Here is a 14,336-nt window from a genome sequence, read left to right as displayed (position 1 = left end):
TTCCGGGAGGAATTGCTTCGGAAATTTTTGAAGCAAAAAATCCTGGAGGAATTCCTTAAAAAAATTCCAGAATTAATTCCTTCCAAAATTCTTGGAGGAATCCCTTCACAAATTCCTGGAAGAATTCCTTCGGAAATTCCTGAAGGAATTCGTTCGGAAATTCCTGAAGGAATTCCTTCGGAAATTTCTGGAGGAATTCCTTCGGAAATTCCTTGGGGAGTTCCCTCGAAAAATCTTGGATGAATACCTCGGGAAATTTCTGGAGGAATTCTTTTAGAGATCTACAGAGAAATTCCTGAAAAAATCCTTAGATGAATTCCTTAGGACATTCCTGGAAAAAAAAATCATTCTAAACTTCTTAGAGGAATGCTTTTTATGATTCCTCGAGGAATTCCTTCGGATATTACTGGACGAATTCCTTTGAAAATTCCAGGAATTCCTTCGGAAATTGCTGGAATAATTTCTTCGGAAATTACTGGAAGAATTCCTTCGGAAATGCCTGGAGGTATTCTTTCGGAAATTCCTGGAGAATTTTTTTCGGAAAGTCTTTTTGGATTTTATTTTTGGAAATTCCAAGAGGAATTCCTTTGAAAATTCATGGAGGAATTCCTTTACAAATTCCGTTCGGAATTCCTACAAAAATTCCTGGAAGAACTCTTTCGGAAATTCCGGGAGGAATTCCTTCGGAAATTGCTGGACGAATTCGTTTGAAGATTCATGGAGGAATTCCTTTGGAAATTCCTGCAGGAATTATTTCGGAAATTCTTAGGGGAATTTCTTCGGAAATACCTGGAGAAATCCCTCCGGAATCTCATGGATGCATTCCTTCTGAAATTCGTGGAGCAATTATTTCGGAAATTCCTGGAATAATTCCTTCGGAAATTCTTGCAGGAATTTCTTTAAAAATTCTCGGAGGAATTCCTTTGGAAATTCCTTCGGAAATTCCTGGAGAAACTCTTTTGGGAATTCCTGAACGATTTTTTTGGAAATTCCAGGAGAAAAAAAAAACCGTCGGAAATTCCTGGAGAAATTCATTTGGAAATTTCCCAAGGAATTTCTCCATGAATTTCCGATGTAATTTCACCAGGAATTTTGCGAAGGAATTCGTTCAGTATTTTCCGAATGAATTCCTCCTTGTATTTCCGAGAGAATTCCTCCAAGAATTTCTCAATTCCTCCAGGAATTTCCGAGGGGAATCCTCCAGGAACTTCCGGAGAAATTTCTCCAGGAAATTTCGGAAAAATTCCTTCACAAATTTCTGGAGGAATTACTCTAGGAATATCCAGAGGAACTCCTCCAGGAATTTCCGAAGGAATTCTTCCAGGAATTTTCAAGGGAATTCCTCTTGGATTTTTCAAAGGATTTCCTCCTGGAATTTCCAAAGGAATTCCTTCATGAATGTCCGAAGAAATCCCTCCATGAATTTTCGAAGGAATTCCTCCATGCCAAGGAATTTCTAAAGGATTTTCCGAAGGAATGCCTCCATGAATTTCCGAAGGAATTCCTCCACAAATTTTCCGACGGAATTCCTCTACGAATTTCCGAAGAAATTCCTCGAGGAATTTCCGGAGGAATTCCTCCAAGAATTTCCGAAGAAATTCTTCTAGGAATTTTCTAAGGAATTTCTCTTGGAATTTTCAAAGGATATCCTCCTGGAATTTCCGAAGGAATTCCTCCATGAATGTCCGAAAAAAATCCTCCATGAATTTTTGAATGAATTCCTCCAGGAATTTTGCGAAGGAACTTCTAAAGAATTTTCCGAAGGCATTCCTACATGAATTTCCAAAGGAATTCCTCCAGAAATTTTCCGACGGAATCCCTCCACGAATTTCCCAAGCAATTCCTCGAGGAATTTCCGGAGGAATTCTTCCAGGAAATACCGAAGGAATTCCTCCATGAATTTCCGAAGGAATTCTTCTAGGAATTTTGCGAAGGAAATCCTAAAGCATTTTCCGAAGGAGTTCCTCCATGAATTTCCGAAGGAATTGCTCCAGAAATTTTCCGAAAGAATTCATTCACGAATTTCTGAAGAAATTCCCCCACGAATTTTCAAAAGAATTCCTCCAGGAATTTCCTGAGAGTTTTTTTCCATGAATTCCGGATGAATTTCTTCAGAAATTTCCGGAGGAAATTCTCCAGGAATTTCCGAAGGAGATCCTCCAGGAATTTTCAAAGAAATTCCTTCTGCAATTTCCGAAGGAATTCCTCCTGGAATTTCCGAAGGAATTCCTTCATAGGTTTCCTTCAGGAATTTCCGAAGGAATTCCTTCATAGGTTTCCTTCAGGAATTTCCGAAGGAAATCTTCCAGCAATTACCGAAGGCATTCCTCCTGAAATTTCCGAGGGAATTCCTGCAGAAATTTCCGGTGGAGTTCCTCCAGGGATTTTCAAAGGAATTTCACCTGGAATTTTCAAAGGATTTCCTGCCGTAATTTTCGAAGGAATTCTTTCATGAATGTCCGAAGGAATTCCACCAGGAATTTTTGAAAGGATTTCTCCAGGAATTCCTTCACGAATTTCCGAAGGAATTCCTCCATAAATTTCAGAAGGACTTTTGCGAAGGAATCGCTCAAGGATTTTCTGAAGGAATTCCTCCATGAATTTCCGAAGGAATTCCTCCAGAAATTTCAGGAAGGAATTTCTTCAGGTATTTCCGAAGGTATTACTCCAGGAATTTCCGAGATTTTCTCCTGAATTTCCGAAGGAATTCCTCTACGAATTTCCAAAGAAATCCCTCCCGGAATTTCCAAAGAAATTTCTTATGGATTTGCATTGAAATACCTCCAAAAATTTCCGAATGAATTCCTATAAAAATTTTTGACGGTTATCCTCAAAAAATTTCCTTAGGATTTTCTTACATAATCCTCAAACGTGTTTCTGAAGGAATGTTTGAAGAAGTTTCTCAAGTTTTCGTAGGAGTTCCGCAATACATTTTTGAAGGAATTTCTTGAGGAATTTCCGAAGAAACTTCTCAAGGATCTTTCGCTGGAATTCCTTGACGAATTTCGTAAATATTTATAAAAAAAAAAAACCGAAAAAATTCCTCAACGAGCTTATCAATCAATTTCTCACGAAATTTCCGAAGGTATTCCATAAGACATTTCAGACATATGTCAAAAAAGTTTCCAAACGAACTCCTTTGACAATTTCCGAATTTTCCTTATCAAGGCATTTTTAAAGGAATTCTTCACAGAATTTCCGAATGAGTTCCTCTAGGAAATGAAAAATCACAAAAAGCATTTCTTCAAGAATTTCCGAAATATTTTTTCAAGGAAGTTTTGAAAGATTTTTAAAGAAATTCTTTATGGAATTTTAGAAGGGATATACATATCATGATACATTTAGTGTATTTTTTTCAATATTTTCGAAAGAATTGCTTCAGGAATTTGGGAAGGAATTCTCACAGAAATTTCCGGATAAATTCCGTCAAGAATTTTTGAAGGTATTCCTCAAGGAATTCTCACGAAAACTTCGAAGGAGTTCCTCAAGGAATATTCTGAATCTATTTCAAAGAAATTCCTCAAGGAATTCCCGAAGAATCTTCTAAAGGAAATCGTAGAAGAACTCTCGAAGGAATGTCTTATGGAATTTCTCAAGGAGCTTTAGAAATGAAGGAATTCCTCAAGAAATTTCTGAAGAATTTGTCAAGGAATTTCCGGTGGAATTCCTCAAGGATTTTCGAAATAAATTCCTGAAATTATTTTTTAATTGATTCCTTCAAATATATCCGAATGCATTCCTCTAGCAACTTCCAAAGATATTCCTCCAGAAATTTCCGAAGGAATTCCTTTAGAAATTTTCAAAGAATTTTTTCGGTTATTCCGAAGGAATTCATTAAAGGATTTTTCGAAGAAATTTCTCCAAAAATTTCCTTGGGTATATCTCAAGCAAAGGAATCTTAGTTTGATTGGAACTTTTGAAAGAATTCCCGGAGAAATTCCTAAAGTATTTTCTGGAGCTTCTCAAACGGATTTCTGGTGAACTTAAGAATGATATTTGTAAAGAATTACTGGGGAAATTCTCAAAAGAATGCATGGTGAAATTCGTAATAAAACTTCTGGAGGAATTATTGAAGAAATTTCTGAAGGTATTCCCAACGGATTTACTGCAAGTTTTCCGAAGGTAATTTCTGCTGGAATATCTACATTAAATATTGTAGAAATTTCTGGAGAAACTGCTGGATAAATTCAAATTCATGATGACATTTGTTAAGAAATTCCTGAAGCAATATCTTGAGGAATTCCACAGGATTATAATCATATATGATTCTTCCATTGAACCATTCCTGTTAATCACCCATATTTCAAACTTCACTTTTATTTTTTTTAATGATGAAGTATTTGAACTCCTTGTTACTGCAAAGTGGTTTTCAGTGTAAGGGTGCTCGCCCCCCCCTGGCCGAAAAGCTGGCTACGCCCTTGGGCGTAGGCTGAAGGTATCACACCGGAAGCCGGTGAAAATGCTACGACAATGACAACGGAAGATGAGGCACCCTTTTTATCGTGTTTATGGCTTCGAAGGGTTTTCTTTTTTTTTTGTACAGGTCTGTCGTCTGTCCTAGCCAATTTTACAAGGCGCCATTAGAAAGCCACTGCTGGAACGCCCTTCGTGTTTTTGACGTAAAAGTGCGGCGTTGGGTATGGGATTCTGCTACAGGATTTTCCTGTCGAGTTCTACCTTTAAGGTATACCCGGTATATACAAAACAGGGAGCCTTTTTTTTGTTTGCAGGAGTGGAGGAAGGATGTTAAGTTTAACATGTTTGCACATGTATTAGCATGATAAAAGATTGAACGAAGGAAGTGAACATATTCTTTCTCTTTTTTCGAACTCTTACGTCTATTTGAAATATCTGTACAAGGGTTTGTAATATAAAAGAGGAGAAAGATTGAATTTTGAGCGGATTTTTTTAATGGGTTGAACATAACTATGTTTGTATATATTTCTTCTTTCTTCTTCTTGATGTTTCTGGACCTACGGGGAGTCGAATTCACCATGATCATGCTGAACATTCGTGCATTTACCGCTTCGGCTGTATCTGCCCTTTGGTTGTTTTCCAGGAGGATTTTCAGAAGGAACAATTTCCCAAAAGAATTCTTGAAGGATTTTCTGGATAAAATCCTTGAGGAATCGCTGGAGGAATTCTTCGTGATATTCTTTAAGGTATTTCTAGAAAAATCTCTGGAAGAATATTTGGATAAGTTTTTGAAAGATTCCTTGGAAAATTCCCAAAAGGTTTTCCTGGAGGAATCCGTGAAAAGATTCCCGAAAAAAATGTTGGTGGAATTCTCGCTGGAATCATTGGAGGGATTCCTGGGAGAATCTGAAGAAATCTCTGGACGAAATCAGGAAAAATCACTGGAGGAATCTCATCACGATTGTCTTGAAACACATCTTCACCAATTCTTCTAGGGAATATTCCAGAGTTTCTTCCAGGAATTCCTTCAGGAATTCCTCAAGGGGTTTCTCCTGGAATTCCTACAGGGATTCCTGCATGAAGTATTTCAAGGATCGCTCAAGGAATTGTTTGTAGGATTCGTCCAGGAATTCCTCAGGTCATTCCTCCAGGATATCGTCCATTCCTGTGGAACCACTGGAATTCCTGCAGATATTTCTAGAGGAACTATTGCAGGTATCGTCGAAAGAATTCTTGGTGGAATGCTTGGAGTAATTCCTAGATGAATCTGGAGAAATCTCTCAAGGAAGTCATGGAGAAATTCTTGGAGGACTGGAGGTATTCTGGGAAGAATTTCCAGAAAAATCATGGATAAGTTCTTAGTGGAATTTCGTGTAGAATTCATGGAGGAGATATTCTTGGAAAATCTCTTTAGAGGAATACTTGCAGGAATTTCTGAATGTAAAAAAAAACAAAGATTTTTGGAGATTCTTCAGGAATCCTGCTACGATCCTACCGCTAATTTCGGTAATACTTTCTGGATGTTTGCTGCCAAAAAGTCCGACAATCCCTTTTTGTGAGTCTTATAGATTTTCTCTAGAAAATATTTCCTCTGAAATTCCTAGGATTTTATTCCACAGATTTTTCAGGATTTGTTTCCGGAGTTCCATTTGTAATTCACTAAGGCGCTATCGGAAATTCCTTCTGGATTTCTTCCGAGATTTTTTTCAATCATTCAATTGGATGTTTCTTCTCACGATCTTCCCGGAAAGTCTTTAGCTTCAAGAACTCCAGATGGAACTCCTAGAAAAACTCTGGGTGGAACTCCAGATAGAACTCCTGCTGAAACTCCAGGTGGGAATTTATTTCGAACTTCTGAGGAAATTACAGGTGGAGCTCCCGAAGGAGTTGCAGGTGGAACCCCTGAAGGCATTGCAAGTGGAACTCCGGGAAGAATTCCAGGTGAATCTGCGATCAATGCCAGGTGGAACTTTTGTAATAATCTCAGATAAAAAATTCTAGAAAAAATTCAGACGGAACTCCGGAAAAAATGTCATTAGGAACTTGGTACCTTGGTGAAATCACTGAAAAAATCCAAGGAATGTCATATCTCCGAGAATAAGCTTCATTTTGCGAAATATCTACCTCCGGCCCTAATAACCCAGGAGGGACCTCCCTCAGCACGGTCACACCGGTCTCGTCCTGGGCCGTGCCGATATTGCCAATGAGAGGAGAAGCCTACATTCTCCATCGACCCCAGCAAAGCCGCTGGAACGATTCCGATGCTATTCCGGACCATCGGACATCCTCGAGCAGCCCGCTGCGAGAATCCGGTCCCACGGTAGGGCTATCGCAACCGTGCGTAACCGTGTGGGCCAACGCCGACGGAGTAGACTAGTGAGTACCAAAACCGATCGATCACCTCTCATACACGCCACACCAAATGTGAACCCAACACCCACACACCACAGAATAGGGGCAATAAATGTTTAAAGAACTTGAAAATTCGGTGTTTCCATACTTTGTCACGCGTCCCCTTGATCACCCAGTAGTAAGCCGACTCTGAGTCTCAGTTCACCGAAGGGTTTAAAATGCGAAAATTGTAGTTTTCGTGACTCATTTCATCTCCATTCCAAAGCATATGTGACACGAGCTGTAAAATTAGCCAAGATCATCTAATTAATAAATTTGTTTTTTCGGCTGTGCAGTCTTGAATGAAAGCGTTGATTCTACTTAATCTTCGCCGACGTTTCGGTCCTTGGATCGGACCTTCTTCAGGGCCTGTTTTATTAAAATAACATTTAAATTTTTATAACTATACAATTTTGGGACCTCACAAATTACTTACTCGATTCTAATCAACTTTGTTCAAAAAATGAAAATCTTGTTTCGGTGTGTCAGTTTCGAGAGGGTTATAGCTGGTTGGATGGTCTATTGTTATACAAGGGGTTGGTACTTAAAGTGAGATTAATCAAGATAGAGCTATTAATGTCTTACGCATATCATGTGGGGGTGGTTTGGTGCGAATCTTGTATGAGTGTGGTCTGATTCTGTCGGCGGAACACTGGTTTTTTTGGAAACACTGTAGCTAGGTTTGGATCGGATGTAGATGATGACCGAATACTATTGTACATCGAGAGAGGATGGAATGTTGTTATTGCTATGGCTGGTTTGAGGGAGATCTCTAACAGGTTTTCGCAGTGTGTGTATAATATTGCTATATGATCTGTTTAGATTATCTGTATCTGTGCGTCTATTGATAGTGTGTGGATTTGTTGCTATATGACACATTTCGAGAATGGGGAGTGTCAATCTCTTGAACGTGTGATCTACTATTCTTGTGTTTGTTAGGTCGAATCTGTGTTGGTGGTCGATGCAGTGCTCCACGAGAGCAGTACGGCCCTTGAGGTGTTGGATTTCCGGTTCATGGTATTGGTGTCCTTGTTGCAGTTTGTTGTCCAGAGAGTTGATAGTGGACTGGTGCCCAGACAGTCTCTTCTGGAGGCTGTTGGTGGTCATCCCCACATAACAGGAACGGCAGTTTTGGCAGGGTATTTCGTACACAATGTTATACTTGTGCGATTGTGGGACTGGATCTTTGGGGTTGGGGTATAGCTTCTGGTTGGTGTTGGTACTTCGTGTTGTGACTCTGATCGATGGGATGTTGTTTTGCAAGGTTTTGCTGATCATAGATGAAAGAGTGTGTACATACGGAATCGATCGGTATTGGATCGGCTCCGTATCGGTTGTTGTAGGTGAAGATAAAGCTGGAACGGGTTGTGGGAGTGGAGGTTGACGATGGAGCAATCTGTTAATCAGAGGCTTTGGGTAGTTGTTTTCCTGTAGCCGTTGTAGTATGAGCTGATCTTGTTCGTGTTTTGTTTTGACTTTGCTGAATGCTCGCACTCTATCTATGAAATTGGACGCAACTCCTATTTTCTGGTCGTACGGATGGAAGGAATAGAAATTCAGCAACCGCCCAGATGAAATTGGCTTCGCATACCAATCAGTTTTAAGAGTGTTGTTCTCGGTCCTGATCACCATCGTGTCCAAGAACGCTAGTTTGTTGTCTTTCTCGATCTCACATGTGAACTGCAAATGTGTGTTGTATCTATTGAAGATGTGGAGTGTTGTCTCTATCTGGTTTTTATGTAGGATGATGAATGTATCATCTACATATTTCTTGATTAATTCCGGAGGAATGTTTGCTGTTCTCGCAGCCCATAACATTAGGTTTTCTAACACTATGTCCGCGAGAATTGGTGAGAGCGGACTCCCCATAGCTGTACCAAACTTTTGGTGATAAAATTTCCCTCGGAAGCAAAAGTAGCTGGCATCAACGCAGAACTCTACGATCTCAATGAAGAAATCTAGATTGATATCGGTGTGCTTTTTTATAGATACTCCTCAGCCTTGGCCCCAAATTCTCCCTTCCATATACCACACTCTTCCAAGTTCCAGTTTTCCACTTGATAGCCGACGTGGAGAACATTCTTTCAACAGCACGTGATCACGAAACTGCAAATCAAACTAGAGCGCAGATCGTGAACATGATTCAGAACTACATCAACAGGACTAAAAGGGTTAGTAACACTGACTCTCTAACGCAGTTCTGCAAAAAAGCCATATCCAGCACTAGGCAATTCATCAAGAACAATCCCGACGTTCTCATCATGGAAGCGGACAAAGGAAATAGAACAGTCATAATGGACCTACAGGACTACAACATGAAAATGGGCAGCCTGGTAGAGGACACCACCATCTATGAGGAAATAAAGAGGGATCCAACTACGAAATATCAGAAGGACAACAACAACATCGTCAGAAGACTACTGGATCTAAAACTCATTGACAACAGAACCAGATACAAGTTGACGAATAATGCGGCGGTGTGTCCAAGAATATATGGACAGCCAAAGGCACACAAACCAGGCCTACCATTGAGACCAGTGGTGCCCAACGTCACAGCTCCCACGTATGAGCTGTCAAAGTACATCGCCAATATACTACAGAAGGCATTCAGCAGCAGCTTCAACATTAAAGACTCATATGCATTCTGTGAGTACGTCAATGGTCTACAAGTACCTCCAGATCACCTAATTGTCTCCTTCGACGTGATATCACTATTCACGAACGTTCCGATCGACTTAGTGAGACAGGGAATCATCTCAATGTGGACAGATATAAAAAAGCACACCAATATCAATCTAGATTTCTTCATTGAGATCGTAGAGTTCTGCGTTGATGCCAGCTACTTTTGCTTCCGAGGGAAATTTTATCACCAAAAGTTTGGTACAGCTATGGGGAGTCCGCTCTCACCAATTCTCGCGGACATAGTGTTAGAAAACCTAATGTTATGGGCTGCGAGAACAGCAAACATTCCTCCGGAATTAATCAAGAAATATGTAGATGATACATTCATCATCCTACATAAAAACCAGATAGAGACAACACTCCACATCTTCAATAGATACAACACACATTTGCAGTTCACATGTGAGATCGAGAAAGACAACAAACTAGCGTTCTTGGACACGATGGTGATCAGGACCGAGAACAACACTCTTAAAACTGATTGGTATGCGAAGCCAATTTCATCTGGGCGGTTGCTGAATTTCTATTCCTTCCATCCGTACGACCAGAAAATAGGAGTTGCGTCCAATTTCATAGATAGAGTGCGAGCATTCAGCAAAGTCAAAACAAAACACGAACAAGATCAGCTCATACTACAACGGCTACAGGAAAACAACTACCCAAAGCCTCTGATTAACAGATTGCTCCATCGTCAACCTCCACTCCCACAACCCGTTCCAGCTTTATCTTCACCTACAACAACCGATACGGAGCCGATCCAATACCGATCGATTCCGTATGTACACACTCTTTCATCTATGATCAGCAAAACCTTGCAAAACAACATCCCATCGATCAGAGTCACAACACGAAGTACCAACACCAACCAGAAGCTATACCCCAACCCCAAAGATCCAGTCCCACAATCGCACAAGTATAACATTGTGTACGAAATACCCTGCCAAAACTGCCGTTCCTGTTATGTGGGGATGACTACCAACAGCCTCCAGAAGAGACTGTCTGGGCACCAGTCCACTATCAACTCTCTGGACAACAAATTGCAACAAGGACACCAATACCATGAACCGGAAATCCAACACCTCAAGGGCCGTACTGCTCTCGTGGAGCACTGCATCGACCACCAACACAGATTCGACCTAACAAACACAAGAATAGTAGATCACACGTTCAAGAGATCGACACTCCCCATTCTCGAAATGTGTCATATAGCAACAAATCCACACACTATCAATAGACGCACAGATACAGATAATCTAAACAGATCATATAGCAATATTATACACACACTGCGAAAACCTGTTAGAGATCTCCCTCAAACCAGCCATAGCAATAACAACATTCCATCCTCTCTCGATGTACAATAGTATTCGGTCATCATCTACATCCGATCCAAACCTAGCTACAGTGTTTCCAAAAAAACCAGTGTTCCGCCGACAGAATTAGACCACACTCATACAAGATTCGCACCAAACCACCCCCACATGATATGCGTAAGACATCAATAGCTCTATCTTGATTAATCTCACTTTAAGTACCAACCCCTTGTATAACAATAGACCATCCAACCAGCTGTAACCCTCTCGAAACTGACACACCGAAACAAGATTTTCATTTTTTGAACAAAGTTGATTAGAATCGAGTAAGTAATTTGTGAGGTCCCAAAATTGTATAGTTATAAAAATTTAAATGTTATTTTAATAAAACAGGCCCTGAAGAAGATCCGATCCAAGGACCGAAACGTCGGCGAAGATTAAGTAGAATCAACGCTTTCATTCAAGACTGCACAGCCGAAAAAACAAATTTCGTAATACCAACAGTCGTTCCCAACAGTTCATCTAATTAATGTATTATTTTTTGACCAACCCCGCAATAAATTATCCGAACGGCTCGAATCAATATTGGTGCTCCTGTTCCAATTTGTCACATTCGGGAAAGCATCCCTCTGACATACACTCGCTTCTCCCAAATGACACACATTTCAGGCAGCCTGACAGTCGTCGATCAATACCTCTCCCACCCCCCGAGCATGACTCGATGATAGAAGCGTGCAAGCCTAAATTGAGACAAGAATCAATCAATCTGGTGAAACTTTTGGCGCTTAACAGGCCAAAACGTGTTGGGTTGGCAACTGGTTCGGGGGGAAGGGAGGGTAATGTCGAAGCTCGAAACTGTACCTAGAACCCGCGAGAAATTGAAGACAGCTTCTGCTAGCGCATGCCGTGCAAAAAGACGCGCTACATCAATCATCCGCGTATCCCGCCTGACTTGGCACCGTGTCTAGCTGAAACGGAGCATCCGGAAGCACGCGATTGAAATGAAGCTTTGCTATATGGAGAGGGATCATGTTTGGAAAATTTGAACAATTGATTATTTTTTTTCTGGATGGAGGGTCAGAACAGCTGCTGTTTAAATTTACGAGTCTTGATTATCAATGTCATCTGCTTTTCATCATTAAAGATGTGTGTTATTTCTAACATCATATTCAAGATTCAAACTTGTTTTTGTTAATAAGTTAAATAACTCTGAAGAAAGTAAGAGGAAAAAAAAGCTTTAAAGCTCTTTAAAGCTTGCAAATGATTCTAAGGACTATTCTAATGAATTTTCCATCGTTAAAACGTTGTAAATTGCTGTTGTAGTTACAAATCTCGGTTCAAGTTTATTTGCTGCAATTTCAGCTAATGGGCTGCAAAACTGTGAGTCGAAAACGAGAGTGTCCAACATAGCTCTGGTCCTCACAAGTTCCTACATCATCATCTCCTAATCAACGAGATCCGACTGCGCATTGCTAGGATCCATCGACAGGAGCAGAAAATCGGGCGCCGGTTCAACACTAGCCGACTTGAAGACACTGCGGTGAAAAGGTCCTTCGTCGAGGAGCAAGAGAACCGTGCTGCAGATATTCCAGAAGGTAGAAGCGTAGAAGATCATTGGAGTGCCATAAAGAACGCCTTCATCGCCACCGGCGAGAATAATTTGGGTGAGCTACGCACCCGAAGAAAGCAGTGGATCACAGATAATACCTGGAGGAAGATAGAGGAGCGAAAGAACGCCAAAGCCGCGATAGAGCGAGGGAAAACACGAGGAGCCAAAGCCGTAGCCCGTCAGCACTATTCGGCACTCGAGAAGGAAGTAAAACGCTCATGTAGACGGGACAAAAGAGCCTGTGCTGACTCCCTAGCCGCAAACACCGGCGACATCCGTCTCCTCTACGATGTTTCACGTCGCCTTAGTGGGATTAAGATTAATACTACCATGCCCGCGAAAGACACGTCTGGACAGTTGCTAACCTTCCCAGCTGACCAGTTGAAACGCCGGTTCGAGCACTTTGGAAGCCTTTTTCATGTGTCGGCCACACCATCAACACCTCAGCATGATCCGCCAAGGGTTCGACGCATTACCCGTGTCAACACCGAAGCTCCATCAGTGCAGGAGATAGAAACAGCTATCCGTAGCATGAAATCGAACAGGGCTCCAGGGGTCGATCGCATATGATGCTCAAAAATGACCCCGTAGTATCCGCACAACTACACGCTAACGCCGCTCAGCGCTAAAGTGGATAGTTTCCAGACTACACCAAAAATGTGTAACACTTGCACATTTACAAAATCAGCTCCTGTGCCCGCAAAATCGTTAAATTCGCAAAAAAAATTGTACGGCTATCTAACTAGGTTTAGTGGTGACCTTGGAAAACAAAAAAAAATCAACATTTCGCATTTATACGAGTGTACGAGCTGTTTTTGTGAATGTGTAATAGGCCGTCCCTTATTTTGCAAAAATTGGAAATAACTTCGTTAGTGGAAAATGATTGTTTTAGCTTAGAAATGATCGTGTCAAAATTTGAAGTCCGTATTTCAAGGCTAAGTGGTCCCTCAAGGGGTCTAAAGTTGTCCAATATTGTATGGGACCAAAAAAACATGAAATTTTTTTCGACTAAAAATACGCTTAATGTGCCGAAAATGTGCTTAGATTTGCGATTTGTGTTATTGAACAAAATAGAGTAAGTTTCCTTCGGAATAAAAAAAAAGGTTAAAAATACTGATTTTTCGATTGTTTTTTGTTAATATCTTGGAAACGAGTAGAGATATTGCAAATCTGAGCACATTTTGTTTTTTGGGTCCTAAAATCACCGGTTTTAGTGGAATGGCGTATTTGTTTTGTCGAAAAAAAAATCATGTTTGTTTGGTCCCATACAATTTTTGACAACCTTAGGCCCCTTGAGGGACCACTTAACTGGTTTTAGCGTGTACAGCATCAATTATTCTGCGGCTGGGAACTCCCGGATGCTTTTTGAGTGTGAGTGGACGTGAGAAACACAGCAAGCAATTATGAGTGTTGGCCGAACTCCTCTCTGCGCGGCAAGCTGACGCTCGGTGCTGTTCAATAGAGCTTGCTGACGTTTATTCACCTTTCTCTTTCAAACATGTAGGCGGAATAGGATTTGTTGTCATCAGGAAAGGTTTCCCGATGAAAACAAATCCTATCTCGCCTGCATGCTTGAAAGAGAGAGGTGGATAAACGTCAGCAAGCTCTATAGATACCAAGGTAAGAGATTCCCGCAAATGTCAAAAATGAGACTCACCAACACATCTGCGGTAGTTATGAAAAGTTGGTGTTTTTAAACTAAAATGTCATTATTTCAATAAAGTTTGTGATGTTTTATTAGTTTGGATTTTTCTAAATGCTGAAAAATTATGTTTAGAACCAATTAAAAAAAATATTACCGATTTTCAAATGGCGATATTTTCTGTTTTATTGCATGGAGGTCACCTTTAATCCAGTCAGATGCAATTAAATAATTGCTTCTAAGATGGGAGTGCTTAATTTCTTAAGAAAGTTTGCTAAATAGT

General features: G+C 40.6%; 1 protein-coding gene across 1 annotated transcript; it reads left to right on the top strand.

Annotated features, from left to right (window-relative positions):
- The first annotated feature begins 8,945 nt into the window (after window positions 1-8,945).
- LOC134290731 (uncharacterized) lies at window positions 8,946-10,853 on the top strand. Its single transcript, XM_062857920.1, has one exon. The coding sequence runs from the start codon at window positions 8,946-8,948 to the stop codon at window positions 10,851-10,853; it is 1,908 nt and encodes a 635-aa protein (XP_062713904.1).
- The last annotated feature ends 3,483 nt before the right edge of the window (window positions 10,854-14,336 follow it).

Source organism: Aedes albopictus, chromosome 3 (assembly GCF_035046485.1).
Source record: "Aedes albopictus strain Foshan chromosome 3, AalbF5, whole genome shotgun sequence".
Taxonomy (NCBI): Eukaryota; Metazoa; Arthropoda; class Insecta; order Diptera; family Culicidae; genus Aedes; species Aedes albopictus.
The sequence above is the reverse complement of the archived record's forward strand: the minus strand, read 5'-3'. Positions and strand labels throughout refer to the sequence as shown.

Coding starts and splice junctions, on each gene's coding strand:
- LOC134290731 (XM_062857920.1), top strand. CDS start 8,946: ATGATTCAGAACTACATCAACAGGACTAAAAGGGTTAGTAACACTGAC.